This window comes from Martes martes (genome assembly GCF_963455335.1).
Source record: "Martes martes genome assembly, chromosome: 12".
Classification (NCBI taxonomy): domain Eukaryota; kingdom Metazoa; phylum Chordata; class Mammalia; order Carnivora; family Mustelidae; genus Martes; species Martes martes.
In genome coordinates this window covers 91,144,560-91,161,989 of record NC_137900.1, presented here as the reverse complement: position 1 = coordinate 91,161,989, position 17,430 = coordinate 91,144,560, and the positions used below count along the sequence as shown (strand labels likewise).

Below are 17,430 nucleotides of genomic sequence, written 5' to 3'. Positions count from 1 at the left end.
GGAGGGAAACTTCTCCATCCCTCCCCCTTCCCTAGAGGACCAGGAGGCAGGCTGACCCAAGAGCCTGCCGCCCGGCTTTTACCATTCCCACCTTGCCAAGGAAGCGGCCCGCCCACTCACCTGAGGAGTGAGCCACCTGCCGACCCGCCCACTCATCCATCTGTACAGTCTTCCAACCGCCCACTCCTGTATCCGTCCTCCCAGCCTTCCGTCGAGTGACCCAACCACCCATCCAGGCATCTTTCCGTCCATCCACCCATCCGTCATCTGACAAGACGTGGTTCCTGCTCTCACAGAGTCTATAGTCAACTGAATAGAGACAAGCAAACAGGTATCTACTGTGATTTGATAAGTTCTAAGAGGAAATATGAGAGGCCGTACGTGCACCAAGGAGGCTGCAGTGGAGGATGAGAGAACAGGTAGAGGGAAGTGGTACCTGGGCTGAGAACTGTAGAAAGTGGAAGGGTTTGCTAGACACAGGCCGGGAGAGGCGGGGGCTGCAGGGAGAAGGATGCTCTGGGGTAGGAGCATATACAAAGGCCCAGAGGCCAGAGAAATCCCGGGGACGCACGTGAGTTCCGGCCTCATGCCCAGAGTTGTGCCTTGACCCACTGAGCATTCCGTGGGGCACCCAGGACCCCCCATCCGACCCCGATGCATTTCCACGGCATCTCCAATACACAAAGAGCCTGTCGTAACCAAAGCCAAGTTCATTTAAAAGTGTTTCGGAGTTTCTAAGGGCCTCCTATTGTCGGTCATGCAAGTTTCTCAATCAAGCGATCGAGTCAGATGAGAGTGTTAAACCCCTCTTCCCGGGTCTGGGCCGCAGGAACCCCCTGCCCGTCTCTCTCCCGTTGGATGCCCCACCCGCACTGCAGACTCCGCCTCTCCCTGCATCGTGCTCCCTCTGTCGTGAATGGCCTCCCTCCGCGCCTGGAGGCTCTGCGGTCACCCCTGCTTCCTCTTCTGTACCCCGGTGACCACCTCCTGCCAACTCTGCCTTCCAAGGGGCTCTGGAATCTGTCTTGTTCTCTGCCTCTCCGTGCTCAAACACTCGTGCGAGCAGCCACGTCTCCCAGCCGCTCCTGCTACAGCCTCTACCCCGGCCTCCAGCCTCACCCCACTGCTGCCTCACGCCCGTCCAAAGCTCCTCCTGAGGCCTCAAGGCCCCACTGGACCCTCCTCTTCCGTGCACCCTTCTGCCCCGCACCCCCTGCTCATCCACACTGACCTCCGCCTTCCACTTGCCTCTGAGCATTTGCATGTGCCCTTCCTCCGCCTGGAACACCAGGCCCTCTGCCGTCTCTCGGCAGCCCTCCCACTAGAACTCGGTGCCTCTCATGCGAAGCCTGCCCTTGACCGCTGAGGCCAGCCAGGCTTCCGTGGGACTCATGCCCTGTCTCCCGTTCTCCGGGAATAGGGTGTCTCTAGACCCCACGTGGGACTGGAGGTGGCTCCAGCATATTAAGACGGAAAGACGGGTAAAAGGATGGAAGGAAGGTGGGAAGGACAGCTACTACCCCCTTCCTCCCGCCTCCTGGCTTTCATTCCCAGTCCACCACCTGCGCCCTACACAGCCGTCCACACCCGCAGCCCCGGCCGCCTCACCTGCAGCCTCCCTCACTGAGCGAGTGGAACCCGGGCCGGCAGCGGTCACACTTCCAGCCTGTCACCGTGGGCTTGCAGACGCAGGTGCCCGAGGCATCACACTGGAGGTGCAAGGAGCCTGGGGGAGGAAGGGCACAGGGCAGCGGGGGCCCGATCGGGGCAGGGGTGGGGCGGGGGCCAGGCGGCGGGGGCGGCTACCTGCCGGGTGGCAGTCGCAGGGCTGGCACGGCGTCCGGGGGCTCCAGCGGTAGAAGCCCTCCTGGCAGCGCTCACAGTGTGGCCCCGCTGTGTGGTCCCGGCAGCGGAGGCAGCGCCCACCGTGGCCCGTGCTGCGAAAGAGCTCCCGGTCGAACGCACACTCGTCCGAGTGGCCGCTGCAGTTACAGGCTGCAAGCAGGGGGTTGGGGGGCAGCACGTGAGGGGCTGGGGGAGCCGGGCCAATCGGCCTCCTGGTGATGCAGGAGGCGGCAGCTCCAGGGAGGGCCAGGGTGAAGGGCAGGCCCAGCCCGACCAAGGACACAGAGAGCAGCCGACCCATCTTCCCCAACAGGACTCTCAAGAGCGAAGGGGGGACACCATGACCCAGGGCCCTCCCAGGCAAGCCGGACGCACCGTCCACATGCACGGACCACGATGGGCCACCTTCGGAGCGGCAGCGTGGCTCACTCCAAGCTGTCTCGTGGGCCCTCCCAGCCCTAAGAATTGTATGGATCTGGCTCCGAGGGACCACCAGGTCATTCAGATGCGTGGAAACACAGACCACACCTCCTTCACTCATTAATTCATTAAGAAAGGAGGCGCGCGCTAGGGATGGCTCTGGTGTCTCGACTCCTGGGCTGAGCCCCACGTGGGCGAGCCGGAGAGCAGCAGGACGGCGCAGCCCACTGTTTGACGGGGGCCAAATGCATCAGGCAAGCCCAAACCCCACAGGCGGGCAGAGCTGCAGGGAGGCCCTGGGAGCTGAGGGAGGGACCCCACGGAAGGAGGGACCAGTAGGGCTGTCCTCAGGGTGGCAGCAGTCCCAGGCAGGAGTGAGGGCCAGAGAAGATCCGCCCAGGGCTGCAGGAAGCGGGTGGGGTGGGGTGGTGGCTGGCAGGTCACATGACGGGCAGCCCGATGGGACGGGGGGGGGGGGTGCGGGGGCCGCTATGGGGTCAAGAGGTCAGCAGAGCCTGATCCAGGGAGGCCGGGCAGCCATGGTCAGCGGACTTCACCTTGGAGCAAGGCAGGTTCTGGGACGGTCACCCAGGGGCTGGGTGTAACTGGGCTGGCACTTCAGCAAGGGCCTCGGGCTGCCGGCGGAGCTGGGCTGGGGGCTGGTGAGCAGGGCGGGGGCGTTTCAGGCCTGGAGGAGGGGTGGCGGGGCTGGGACCAAGGCACAGACTGCATAGAAGGACACAGGCAGCCCGAGAGGAGTGGATGAGGCTGAGCTTGGGGTTGTGGGGAGGGGGGCGAGGGGTCAGGCACGAAGCTCCAGCTTCCGGGCTGGTGGCCGAGAGGACAGAGATGTGACCACTGGGTGAGAAATGGTCTGGCCTTTTGTGTCCCCACCGTGGAGACAGCCTCAGGCTCAGAATTGGAGAGCCAGCCAGCCCACCTCCTTGGCCCCAGGGAGGACTTCCTGGGGGAGGCAGACCAGTGAGGGCAACAGAACCCCAAGAGGGCCATGGTGGCCGTGGGAAGCCCCTGCAGACAGTGCCACCCTGTTCACAGAACAGGCTGTCCCCTCCCGGCCCCTGCTCTGGCTGCCAGCAGCCCGGGCCCATGAGGAGGGTGGGCCCAGAGGCCAAGCTGTCAGGACAGCCGCCGGTGAACACGCCCCTCCTGCCACCAGCTGGGACCCGGCGCCCAGCAACGGTCAGCTACACATGGGGAGCCCAATGCAGTTCGGGTGACTCACTGGGGGACAGGGCAGGGACTGGAGCCTGGGGGAAGCTGGGGTGGGGGCTGGGACGGGCGGTGATGGATGGTCCCAAACCCGCTGTACACATCCCCATGTCCCGAGGGAAGGTACGCTGGCACCATCGTCTCCAGCCTGTCTCTGAGGTTTGGTGGTCAAAGCCACATCACATGGGGACCTCGCCTTCAAAGGCTGCCTGGGGGGCCGTGGGAGAGGCTGGGTGGGCAGGTCAGAGTCCCCCAGGACCCGGGGCCTTCTGTTCTGGCTTTGATTAGCAGCTGCGGTTGGAGCCATCGAAACAAAGAACAGTGGGGGGGCCTTCCCAGATGCCGCCTCGACAGCGGACTTGGTCTGGGGAGCGCGTTGTAGGGGCAAGGCGGAGGAACACACGCCCCTTCCGGCTCTCCCCCTGCCCCTCCTCGGCCCTGAAGCAACGGGGCGGGGGGCGCGGCAGGAGCAGCCCCCACTGCCAGGTCTCAGGGACTCGGCCTGCGGGGCCCAGAGCCCCGGGACACTCACGCACACACTCGTTGGCGGCCTCAGCCGTGCCGCGGGCCCACGGGCGGTCCTGGAAGAAGGGCAGGCAGCGCTCGCAGTCGGTGCCCGTGGTGTTGTGCTGGCACCGGCAGGCCAGCCGGCCCGCCGCATCAGGACCACACTCGCTGGCATGCCCGTTGCACTTGCACCTGGGGGAACACGGAGATCGGGTCCAGAGACTGGGGAAGGCACCGTCAGAGGAGGGGCTCATTGCCAGGCAGCCTGACCGGACCGCTCAGTGACGGAGCTACAGGGAAGCCCTACTATGCGCCTGGGTCAATGGGAACGGAGAGCAGGCTGCGTTGCGCTACTCTGAGCTCCATCTGTGGACAAACGCACTGCATCTTCGTAAGCCTACTAATATACCCATTTCACAGGTGGGAGAACCGAGGCACATGCAGGCTGCCCTGGGCCAGCTGTTAGGAATGGCAAAGTTTGTGAGGTGCTGCTGAAAGAGTCCTAGCCCAGACACACCCAGAAAGAGGTCATCCCAGTCTCCCGGGTGGAGGCAGGGGTGGGCCAGCTGCCCCACGCACTCGTCCTTCATGTCTAAAGGGGCGAGGAAGAGGTCACTCCTTACGGAGGACAGCCCCCGACTCAAGTCCCTGATGAATCTGTGCCTCTGGGACAACCCCTGGGGACCGTTTCCCACCGCATCCACCTTCCCACAGTGACAGGAGACCGGCAGAACTGGGCAGACACAAGTGAGCCCGTGGGGCCACCACGAGGTCTGAATTCCCCTCTGCCCCCCGCCCAGCAGAGCTTATGCCTTCCTGCTGCGGCAGGAAGGACCACACCCAGCCCCATTTCACAGATGAGGAAACAGAGGTTCAGGCTGAAGTGACAGGTGCTGAGTGGCAGAGCTAGACTCCGCACCCTGTTCTGCTCCGTGCAGACCCCACACTCCTGGACACTAGTCTCAGGCTCCCGTAGGCTGCGTTCCGTGCTCTGCCTTTGGCGGACTTTAAGAAATTGCTGACCACTGCCGGCACCCCCCACTGTCTCCTCTACTTAGGGGACACCGGGCTTAGTAAGGGCACAGGCCATTGTTTTCTCCGTGGGAGCCCCGGATAGGCAGGGAACACCCTAGCATTTCTGGCGGGGGTGAGGCAGACAGTGGGTAGTCTTGGGAGACAGTGACCCTTGGCCTTGGGACAAGGGACCACCCATGTCCCCGGCAAGGTCTGCGAACACCCAGCCTCCCCCACGAAGCCCTCTAACCCCAAGGGAAAGAATGAAATTCTTCCAGGCCACTGTGGGACTCCGGGTGCTGGCCCACCTGGCCCCCAGCCAGCGGCAGGCCCGAGGGTGGTCTGGCTCGGACAGCTGGAGCCCAGATGTTCTCTGGCCCGAAGCCCCCTGACAGCAGGCGCTGGAGCTCGCCACTACCCGCCAACCGTGGAGAGCGCCTCCTCCTGGGTGGTTTGACCCGAACCAAGCATGGAAGGGGTGGGGGAGGAGCCGTGGAGGAGCCGCGGAGGGGCCCTCACAGACACCCCCACCTCCCCTCCCCTCCAGCTCCAGCCCAGCCTGGAGGGGGCAGACACAGCGAGTGGGCAGCTGGGCCCTGCGTTCCCTTCTTGGACTTTTCCACCCCTCTGAACGCCACCCAAATGTCCCTGAATTCCAAAATCACGCCCACAAGCAAGAGGACTTCCTATCCTAGACAGCCTGCGGGCCCACGAGCCTCTCCCAGCCCTCCCACCCCCTCCCATGGCCGCTTCCTAATGCTCTCTGGCTTTTCGCTCCTCTGATCCCTCCCCATGCGATGTCAGGGGGTTAGGGCCTTTCCAAACCCTGTCACTACCCTGGCCAAGTCCTTCCATGGCTCCCCACTGCCTGTGGGTCCTGAATGAACTTGGTCCACGGTCCTGACCATCTACCAGCCTTGTCTTTGGAAGAGGCACACACACCGGCCCTTCTGCCCAGGATGCTGGCCTCCTCCCACCCGGGCTGGGCCGCCGTCTGCAGAGCGGTCTCCCTGGCGGCCGGGACACCCCACCCCCGGCCCCATCCTTGTTATTCTGGGGGTGCATGGACATGTTTGCTGGAGAGTGATTACTGTCCGCCACCCCCTTGGGGTTGGGGCGGGAACGCCTGTCTTCCTCTTTACTTCCCAAGATGCAAGCCCGCGAGCGTTCCTGCTGAAGACCCCGTGTGTGCCCGCCCTGGTTCCACAGCCCGCCGTGTGTGCCCCCTGCGTGTGCCCGGGACCCGCAGCCACGGCGGAGGCGGGCTGGGGACGCTGAGAAAGCCAAGGCCTGTGCCCTTCAGGCGGCCCCGGCTTCCCGGAGAGGAGAGATGCTCAGCCAAACCAGAGTGGCCGGGGGAGCCAGCACCGGGGGTCCAGACGGCAGGGACTGGCAGTTCCCACCGGAGAGAGGAAACACGACCCCCGCTCCCTCGGGACCCCTTCCAAGGAGTCGGCCGTGGGGCTTTGGGGCGGCCTGGGCTGTTCGTCTGCACGGAGGCGCCTCCAAGTCTTATTTAAAACGTCTGGGTCCCCGTGAAGCCCGATCACACCCAAGATTAGAAGGAGACTGGGGCAGGAGCAGGGTGGATGGGCTTCGCGGTCTGTGACATCAGGAGGGCTGGCTGGAGAGGGGAAGATCTGGAAGCTTCCAGACCTGCAGCGGCATGTGGCCACCCCAAGCCGGCTTGGCTTAGAAAGAAAAAGAAGGAAGGAGGGAAGGGAAAGGAGCAGAGAGAAGGCATAAAGGATGAGGAAGGAAGGAAGGAGGGAGGGAAAGTAGGAAGGGAGGGAGGGAGGGAGGGAGCAGGGAAGGAGGGAGGAAGGAGAAAGGGGAGGGGCAGGGACCTCCAGGCCGAGGGGTCAGCAGGTGCGAAGGTCTCCCGAGTCAGCGGTGGCGGAAACACAGCTGATGCAGGAAATGCCGGAGCCGGGATGCGGCGGGGCCATGAAGACCCCGAGCATCGGGCCCAGGGGACCAGGACCCTGCCCCTCCTCTCTCCCCGGACTCATCTCAAGTGGTTTCTTCACCCCCCACGGCAGCCACTGGGTGACCCCCCACGTGGCGGCTGCCTTCCTTCTGCCCCCCACCCAAGGTCTGGGGTCCCGGGCCGCACGGTCCTGCCTGCCACCTACCTGCCACCCACGGAGAAGTCGGACACGGCGTAGTAGTAGGACTGTAGCACCTTGGGATCCTTGAAGATGTCGTCCCCAAACGTGTTGAGCCGGTCCAGGGAGATGAGGAGCTCCGTGCTGGTGACCCACTCCTGTGGGGGAGAGCGGTGGGAGGTGAGGGCAGAGGAGGGAAGGCATCAGCGGGCTCCTGAGTACTTGCTCTCACCCTGTTCTGCCTGGAGGTCTGGCCGGCTGCCCTGGGGGTCTCCTGGGACCCAGGGACAAGCCAAGCTTAGGCAGATCCCAAGAACGGGGCAAAAATAAAGAGCCTATGATTTGGGAGCACACCCGTGTGGGGGGCCAGGCCACCTACTGGCTGTGCAACTCTGGGGACTTCCTCGATGTCTCAAAGGCTCCCCTCCCCCATCTGTAAAATGGGACAAGGAATAGTGCCAACCCCACAAGGGTGTTTGGAGGAGGATGGCCAGTGTCAGCACTGGGGCGTGGGGTAGGGACATGCTCAGGAAGGGGTCGAGGTCCTGGGGGGGCAGGGCTGAAGCCACCCATCCTATCACTTGTCGTGCCCTTAATACTCCCATCCTAGATGTTAGTGGAAGGAGGACATGTCCCCTTGCCCTTCTCCCCAACTCAACTGGGCCCGATGCGGGGCGGGTCTTAGTTTCTAGGCTTCTCATATGCTCAGGCTCCCACAGCCAGGCACCTGCCCCAGGGGACATCTGTCCCTACAAGAGTGGGGATTTGGGGCCCTGTGTTCTCACAGGTTCCCCAGCCCCCATGTTCTGCCTGGCACGTAGCAGGTGCTCAGTAAATACTTGCTGATCGCTGAATGACACCTTCCCCCTGGAAGAGCGTGGCGGGGAGGTAGGGGAGAGCCCACGTGAAGGCTGACATTTTCATCCGCCTGCTGTTATAATCAGAGGTACACAGAGGCAGCTCCGGCTGAATTTTAATCAGCATTTTAATTCAGCCCAGGAGCTCCTGGTTTAGCAATCAGGCCCATCAGGGCAGAAACGAACTTCTGGCAAAGTCTGTCTTCGGGCCCCAGCGTGACAAGGCAAGCGGGTCTCGGTAGCTCCCTCGGAGCTCAGCAGCTCAATGGCCCACTGTCTGGGACCCGGGGCCTCTGTCCGAGGAGGTTTCTGTTGGGGAGGGAGGGTCCGGCACCAGAAAACCTTCAGTGGGAGCCTCTGCACTGAGCAGACTTCCTAAGTGCCTGTCACTCTGACAACCGCCTCGCAAATGTCATGTGCCTCCAGGGATCTGCTTAAAACAGCCTCTGAAGCTGGGGTCAGGGGCAGGGCCTGAGGTCCCCGAGCAGAGAGCTAGTGTCTGGGGCAGGGGAGCCCCAGCGTGCATGGGGTCACAGGCTGGGAGAGAGAAGGGGAATTTGTTCCCTCAGCCCAAATCGTTACGGGGCTCTCCCTGATGCCTTAAAGGTCATTTTAGGGCAAACCGAGCCCCAAGGTATAAAAGGCCTGTGCGGCCTGTAATGGTGCCAGCTGAAACCACGAGCGGGCTCTCGGGTGGATCTTGGCCAGCCCCTGGGGTCCAGGATGTGGCGTTAGAGGCAGGGGCGGGGAGCTTCGGCTCCAGCCAGCACCGTGCAGGGGGCTGCTCAGGTGGGCACTTGGTTCTGGTGGCCTGATTCTGCCTTGGCAAGCTGACCTCCCCAGGGTCCTTGGACCCTCGTGGGGAACAGAGGGACCCAAGACCCCGCAGGCACGTGGACTCCTCCATTACCTGTCCCCCTGAAACGCTCCAAATCCTCAGAGGAAGCACCTGTCCCAGATGTGCCCAGAAGGGAGGACAGAAGGGCAAGGTGGGCTTGCCTTTCCTCGTCCTTCTCTGACCTTGGGGTCCGCCTGAGAGCAGGCGGCCAGGTTGGGGGGGCATTTCTGAAGAGGTTGTTTCTCTGTCGGGACAATGTCTAGCACATAGGAGACAAGTCACGGGAGGGTCTCAGCCTCAGCCTCTACGCCGGGGTGATGGCTCAGACAGAGGAACCCCACCTGGCCCTCTGCTTGTCTTCTGATGACCTTGGCTAATAATTGGTAATCTACAGAGCTTGGAGCCCCGTGGAGAAGAAATTGTCATTTTAAACAGAATCATGATGATCACATGGGAACATCTTTAATGAGACAAAGAGGGAAGGATTAGCCTTGGCCCAGAGCTCTGGCCTTTGCCCCCACTCCTGGGAGGTTACTTCTAAGCCCTAAGAATGCCCCGTTTGGTAAGAGTGCCTTTGTTCGGGGCGCCTGGGGAGCTCAGTCGTTAAGTGTCTGCCTTCGGCTAGGGTCATGGTCCCAGGGTCCTGGGATGGAGCCCCGCATCAGGCTCCCTGCTCAGCCGGAAGCCTGCTTCTCCCTCTCCTGTTCCCCCTGCTTGTGTTCCCTCTCTTGCTGTGTCTGTCTCTCTGCCAAATAAATAAATAAAAATCTTATTAAAAAAGAAAAGAGTGCCTTTGTTCACCTGTCGTCTTGGGCCACTCTAGACAGTCTATGCTAACAACTGGTTGATGCGGGTACCTTGGGCCACGTAGGATCAGTTTGCCCTCGGCCGGACCTGAAGGTTAAGGTCAGCTGTGCAGGCCATCAGCCGTCTATGTGACCGGCTCCTAGGTACAGGGGAGCCTCCCGGGTGGGCATACCCTGCATACTGTCACATCGTTGTTGGGAGAAGTAAATGCCCTCCCCACGACTCCACTGGGAGGGGACAATGCGAAGCCCCACACCTGGCCCCTCTCGTCTCTGGGAGTTTCATGGCTGTCTTGTTCCGTGAGTCCTTCACGATAATCACTGAACCTGAGGGTGGTCTTGGGGACCCCAAATCAGCTGATTCCATGTGCGCCTGTGCTGGGCAGCCGGGGCAGGGACACAATTTCTTTCTGGGCCTAAATGTTCCCTCTGGAGATAAGCAGGAATTGCATCCCTGGCGCCCGGTTATCTCTGACCAGCAATGCTCTGAGCCTGTCGAGGGAAGGGAGGGCAGACTTTCCCAGTACAGGAGACCCAGGGAAGTGTGCTAGAGGGCTGTCCAGGGCTCAGAAACATCGAGCAGAGCACCGCGTCTGTAGGGGAAAGGTCACCGACACTCAGGAACGTGGATGTGCGTGGGGACCAATACTGGTAAGGCCACACACCCGAGCAGACCCCGGTGGGCTGGACAGCGGGGCGTGTGAGTGGACACAGTTACAGGCCTGCTATTCTTGGCCACGAGGACGAGACAGGCAAGCCACGGGAGCTCTTCCTTTCACAGTGTGATTTAGCATCTCTTACATGCCAAGCACCGTGCCTACCACCTTTATAACTGTCTATCCCCACCAGGCAATTTAAATTAAAATTCATTAAAATAAGACTTAAAAAATTCACTTCCTTGGTCATGCTAGTTTCATTTCTGGTGCTCTGTAGACACGTGGGTAGTGGTGACTATCCTGGATGGCGCAGCTAGAGGCCACATCTCTTACTGCAGAATGTTCTAGAAAGCACCACCTTATAGCACAGACCAGGAATCTATGATTCCCAAATTCAAGTTCTTTTCATGTTTCTCATGTTATCATCATAAAAGCCCTTGGGGACACATGGGGTGGAAAACATTGTCAGTTCACAGAGAAAAGAAGCAAGGCCCTTGGGGGTTGTGCTAGAAAGTTCTAGAAAGAGCACCAGTAAGGAGTCAGGACACTCAGGTACTGGTTTGGGCCCTTCCATCAACCCATGCATCCCCCTGGCAAACCTCTTCTCCAGTCCAGGCCTCAGGGTCCCCACCCACATAAGGAAGGGTCAGTCGAGTTGGTGGCTGTCACCGGGCTCCGAGGAGTCACAGGGCTCCGCCGCAGCAGGCAGGGGAAGGGACGCTTCCACTTGCCTGAGCAGGTCGTCCTCCATCTATCTCATTGGCAGTGTCCACAACACGTGTACACACCACACATACTTCTGTTGTTTAAGATCTGAAAACTGTGGGATCCCATAGGACCCCGTGTCCTTCTACTCGCGAATTTTCTGGGCTCCCCCAGGCCCGGGGACCCCTCCTGCAGCCCTGCCCCAACCCGCCAAGCCTGGCTCCTCTCTGACCTGCAACACGGGGCTCTCCTCGAAGTTGTAAGCGCTGGGCCGGCCCTCCAGCGTGGAAAAGGCCACGTTGCCGCCGCTCAGTGGGGAGATGTCACTGAACTCGGAGGTGCAGAAGGCCACGCGCTCGTCCTCGCCGGGGCGCAGGTACTGGCCCTCGGGCCTGCCGTAGGTCTTCTGGCAGGAGGCACTGTAGTACTGGTAGGGCTCCCACGGGCCGCCGGCCTGGGTGCGCTTGTAGATGGCAAAGCTCTCGGGGCGACTGGTGTGGAACTTCAGCCTCACGTAGGTGATCTCGTAAGCCTTCCCTGCAGCAGGAAGACACGGACCCATTTTACAGAAGGGAAGGGAGAGTCGGAGTCCTGGTGCGGGGAATGGCAATGTTGTGTAAACTCTCTTGGGTGGGTCATTAGAGGCTGTCTGGAGTGCTGTGCTCGGCGTGCCATGATCGATTAGCGATGCCTGTTGGGGCGACGGAACCAGGCAGACAGAAAAATACTGGTACACTTCCTGCCATCCCTGACCTAGGCCAACTTGCCTCCCTGCACAGGAATCTGAATGGTAACATCCCTGACAGGCAGCCAACCCTTTTTGCTCAAGATATCTCTAGCAACCAGATGTTGCCACATCATGAAGAAGCCTACTTTACCATTAGAAAGTTATTTCTTTTACTACACCCCAGCAAAGCCAACCCTTCCACCACCTGTGTCTTTAGGCTCATTCCTCCGCAGTGACTTCAGACCCTTGGAGTCTGGAGAAACCCCGTTTCAACTCCCCCAAACCCTAATGCAATCCTTCCAGGACTCTCTCTTCTTCTGGGGTCCATTTAACTTCTCTCTTGGAACAAATCTCTCAAGAGAAGTCTACCTCTGCTTGGCCCCACAGCCTCTCCTCCCAGCTTGGCGCTCAGTCCACTGCAATTCAGCTTCTCTGAGCTGCTCCACGGGAACCGCTCCTGTGAAGCAACCTCACCAACAGCCCTCCTTGGCCACAGCCCGGGGCCCGGCCTTGCCTTACCTCCTGGACCACTGGCCATCCCCCTAGGCCTCCATGCAGCCCGGCCTCCTGGGTCACACTCCTGGGCTGCTCCTCGGCCCCCCCCGGCTCGTCCCCTCCCCCAGTGCCACCTCCTCCATCAGCTTCAGCCCTGCTCCCCTCTCTCACACTGGCAACACCAACATGGGGGCGCTTCTGGCTTCGGCCTCTGCCCTGCCCTCCTCTCCGCCCAGCTCCCCCCATCACGTCCCGGGAGAACCACAACTATCCAGAACCCCGACAACGACGCTGAGCTGTGCTAGAGGCCCAGATGGGCAGGAGGGCTGTGGGTGGGGGGCAGAGTGGGCTGGGAGAAAAGGGTCCCTACATCCTCATCGGCCTTAAGGGGGCATCAGTGAGCAGCCTAAGAACAGAAGACCCAGCCCAGGTCCCCGTCCACAGTCTTCCTTACCCACTTCAATCCTCAGATTAAACACCTCAGTCCTACGGAAGCACTAACACTGTAAAACTCAGAATGAAACACAGAAGCACGTCTTTGTGACCTGGGCCAGGAAAGCATTCCTACATGTGACTCCCAAAGCACACGTGACAGAAGCAAAAACGGACACACTGGACCTCACTGAAGTAAAAAATTATGTGTTTCTAAATACACTATTGTCGGGGCGCCTGGATGGCTCTGTTGGTTAAGCATCTGCCTTTGGCTCAGGTCATGATCCCTGCGTCCTGGGATCGAGCCCCGGTCGGGCTCCCTGCTCAACGGGGAGTCTGCTCCCACCCCTGCCCCTCACCCGGCTCGTGCTCTCTCTCTCTCTCACAGTCAGATAAATAAATAAAATCTTAAAAATAAAAAGACACTATTGAGAAAATGAAAACCCACAGGATGGGAGAAGGTATTTGCAAATTTATACCTGAGAAGTGATTTACTGAGAATATATAAACAATTCTTACAACTCGATAATAAAAAAGGGCAACCCGGGGCACCTGGGTGGCTCAGTGGGTTAAAGCCTGTGCCTTCGGCTCAGGTCATGATCTCAGGGTCCTGGGATCGAGCCCCGCATCGGGCTCTCTGCTCAGCAAGGAGCCTGCTTCCCCCTCTCTCTCTCTAACTGCCTCTCTGCCTACTTGTGATCTCTGTCTGTGAAATAAATAAATAAAATCTTAAAAAGAAAAAAAGGGCAACCCAATTGAAAAACGGGCAAGGGATCTAAACAGACATCTCTCCAAAGAAGACACGCAAGTGGCCAATAAGCCCACGAGGAGCTGCCCAACACCAGCAGCCGGCAGGAAACGCAAACCTGAACCACAGGGGACATCACTTCTCTCCCCTAAGCCGCGTACAACCAAAAAGACATAAAAATAAGTGCTGGTGAGGATGTGGAGAAGTTGCAGCCCTCCTGCCCTGCCGCTGGGGAACAGCCCGGTGGTTCCTCGAGAGGCCAACATGGGACACCACGTGACGCAGCGGCTCCAGCCCCGAGCCTGTGCCCCAGTGAAGGCAAAACGTGTGTCCACACAAATGCACATGGATGTTCACGGCAGCATCACGCGTGATATCCCAAGAGTGGAAGCAACTCAAATGTTGGCCAACTGACCCGCGAATTAATAAATCATGGTACGTCATACAGCGAAACAGTGTTCTGCAATAAAAAGGGCATTTTTTTTAAGATTTTATTTACTTATTTGACAGAGAGAGAGAGAGAGAGAGAGATCACAAGTAGGCAAAAAAACAGGCAGAGAGAGGGACGCGTGGGTGGCTCAGTTGGTTAAGCGGCTGCCTTTGGCTCAGGTCATGATCCCAGCGTCCTGGGATCGAGTCCCGCATCGGGCTCCTTGCTCAGCAGGGAGCCTGCTTCTCCCTCTGCCTCTGCCTGCCTCTCTGTCTGCCTGTGCTCACTCTCTCTGACAAATAAATAAATAAAATCTTTAAAAAAAAAAAAACAGGCAGAGAGAAAGGGGGAAGCAGGCTCCCTGCTGAGCAGAGAGCCCGATGCGGGGCTTGATCCCAGGACCCTGAGATCATGACCTGAGCCAAAGGCAGAGGCTTTAACCCACTGAGCCACCCAGGTGCCCCAGGAAGGGCGTTCTGATATATACCACCTCGTGAATATGCCCGGAAAACAGTATCGTAAATGAAAGAGGCTAATCACAAAAGACTACACATCGTATGATTCCACTTATCCTGGATGTTGAGACAGAGGGTAGGTGAGTGGTTGTCAAGGTCTTGGGGAGGAGTGGAGACTGAGGGGTGATGCTAAGGGGTACAGGGTTTCTTTAGGGGGTGATGAAACACAACTCTACGAACAGACTAAAACCCACTTTGACTTTAAATGGGTGGATTAGGGGGGCACCTGGGTGGCTCAGTGGGTTAAAGCCTCTGCCTTCAGCTCGGGTCATGAGCCCAGGATCCTGCGATCGAGCCCCGCATTGGGCTCTCTGCTCAGTGGGGAGCCTTCTTCCTCCTCTCTCTCTGCCTGCCTCTCTGCCTACTTGTGATCTCTGTCTGTCAAATAAATAAAATATTAAAAAAAAAGAAAAGAAAAGAAAATGTTTGGCATTTCCTCGAAAAGTCAAAAAAGGAAGGACCCCCACAATCCTGGAATTTGGGTATATACCCCGAAGAAATGAAAGCACGACTTCGCAGTTATTTGTACCCCCGTGTTCACAGAGGCACTCTTCACAAGAGCCGGAAGGTGGAAAGCAAACCCACATGTCCATCAATGGATGATGGACAAACTGTGGCCTATCTGTAATGTGGAATAGTATTCAGCCCTGAAAAAGAAGGAAATCCAGACAAACATTACAACAGAGATGGACCCTGGGGACATTATGTGGAGTGAACTAAGCCAGTCACCAAAGGACAAATACCATGATCTCACTTATAGGCGCTTGTTAGGGTCGCCGAGCTTGCAGAGACAGGGAGGCGAGTTGGCGGGGCCAGGAGCTAAGGGAATCAATGTTTAATAGGAACAGAGCTTCAGTTTAAGAGGAAAAAGTCCTGTGGGTAGGTGGGTGACGGTCACATGACGATACAAACGGTCAAGATGATCAAGTTTTACCTTATGTGTATTTCACGTGAGAAAAGAAAAACCGGGGACCCTACCTGTGCGCATCGGCCCTTTGGGAAGGCAGGTTGGTGGCACGATTGAAAAGCCAAGGAAGGATCCCTAACCTTCGGTAAAATCACCCCATTTCTGGGCATTCAAACAAGGGAAGGAGCCTACGTGCGTGAAAACCAGCGTCCGGGCGTTTTTAGAACGGGAGAAAAATGGTAACTCTCAAGAGTCCAATCAACAGTATAAATTCACGGGATGATCGGAGCCATAGAAACAGCCGGCAGTGAGCCTGTAACACACGGGCAAAGCTTCAGCCAGAATGGTGAATAGAAAGACGGAAGATCATATGGTCGGAATCGTCAGATTATAATTTAAAAATCCCCAAAGGATAGGCAGCAAAGGAGTCGGCGTGGCTGCCCTCTGGGCAGAGGGCTGTGAGTGACATTTCTCCCTTTTCAACTGTTCTCCGTTTTCCTAATTTTCTCTCACAAAGCTTGTTCTAATTTAAAAACTGGAGAAAACACATTAAAAAAAAAATCTTTCTTTCTTTTTTTTTTTTTTTTTGAAAAGCAACCGCCTCGCCATGTTCTGTTTCAGATGTTTTTCAAAGTTCCGTCGCAGCTCCGCTTGGCACCAGAACGCCAAGCCCCCGACAAGAAAGCACGTGTCGGAAACTGAGTCAGTGTCTGGGGGGCAGCCCGGTGGCTGCTTGTGTTCCGAGGTCCGGGCTCTGGAACCGGGGTGGGACTCACCCCAGATGTGCGTTCTCAAGAGCACGCTGGGTGGAGGCAGCCGTGGGTCCCACGGCCCAGACTCCTCCGTAAACATCTAGCAGCCAGACACCTCGCGGGCGGGGAGCTTGGAGCCACTTAAAAGGTAGCTGGCAGCTAGAAGCGTGATCGGAAAAAGGCAGTCACTGGGATCTCATGCAAAGAAGCAACATCACGCACTAGGAAACATCACGGCTTTTCCTCTTCCTTGCCAAACCAGGAGGTGAGAGAAGACACAGGAACATCACACAGACTCAGTGGGGACTTTCTGTTATAAGAGTTAATTAGAAGGGCCAAGAAAACAACTTAATCCCAGCTTTGTGATGAAAAGGTTTCTGCCAAAGGCAGCCCAACGGCTGGGGAAGGAAGCAGCCCCCAGATCTTCTAAGCAGTGGACAAGAATTAAATTTGCAGCCTCAACCCACACCCTCGCAAGCGCCAGGCGATGATGAGGCTTCAGGGTGATTAAGACAGGTGTGTTTCTGCCAGAAAAAAATGGACCAAAATGTCATCCCCCATTGTTACCTGGGGACAATACTGTTTGGGAGCACACAGATCTCAGCCCAATATGCTGTTCCCTCTGCCTGAATGCTGTTCCCTGTTCTCCTCACCTGGCTGTCTTGTATGCATCTCTCTGGCTTAGCCAACTGACCACATGCCCCAGCCTCAGCCCAGTGTGGAATGCCCTTCTTCCCACCTTTCCTGGGTGACGACTACTCACCCTTAGTGCTATGGGTTTGGGTACCTTGTCAGAGCTCCCAGTTTCCCTGGGCTTCTTCATCTAGTTCTGGAAGGACCTTGCCCCTCTCTTCCACTAGTCTGTGACTCTCTTGGGACAAGGCATGGGACTCCTTAGAGCCGAGCAGTGCCCGCACACAGCAGGTACTCAATAAATGCTTACCATATGAGCAAGTAAAGACGAAGCATGATCTGTGCCTTCAAGGAGTTCATAATCCAGTGAGCGAGCTGAGACAGGCAGGTCTCACAGTGCCACTGATACTGCAAGCCATGACCTCTGAATGTGTCTCTTCTAAAACAGCTGGCATTTACTAAGCACCTACCATGTGCCAGGCACCATGCTAAGTGCTTTATTTATACCATATATGCCCCAACAATTAAATCACTGTGCCTGTTTTAACAACAAGGAGCCTGAGGCTTGGGTAGGAGATAGGGACTCACCCAACATCATGCAGAAAACAGCTGGGTCTCTGCTTGACAGCAGGCTCATCTGCCCCCAAAGTCACTGCCCTGAATGAGGCTACCCTCTGTCTAGGCATCTGTGGGTGCCCAGAGACAAGGGGCTGCCCAGGAAGGGGATGCTGGTACCCACGAAGACTGCGGAGGCCACGCAGACCCGCACCAGGAGCACCAAGCATGTCCTCTCCAGCCAGCTGGG

General features: G+C 58.2%; 1 protein-coding gene across 2 annotated transcripts in view; it reads right to left on the bottom strand.

Moving 5' to 3' along the window:
* The window catches only part of LAMC3 (laminin subunit gamma 3), a gene marked incomplete at its 5' end in the record, with an annotated part of 54,725 nt that overhangs the window by 29,945 nt on the left and 7,350 nt on the right, over nucleotides 1-17,430 (bottom strand). For both annotated transcript variants that reach the window (XM_080820700.1, XM_080820701.1), the window contains 5 exons: nucleotides 1,609-1,726; nucleotides 1,807-1,995; nucleotides 4,028-4,194; nucleotides 7,152-7,282; nucleotides 11,219-11,523. In XM_080820700.1, coding sequence (XP_080676826.1) covers nucleotides 1,609-1,726; nucleotides 1,807-1,995; nucleotides 4,028-4,194; nucleotides 7,152-7,282; nucleotides 11,219-11,523 — 910 coding nt within the window. The remainder of the gene's footprint in view (nucleotides 1-1,608; nucleotides 1,727-1,806; nucleotides 1,996-4,027; nucleotides 4,195-7,151; nucleotides 7,283-11,218; nucleotides 11,524-17,430) is intronic.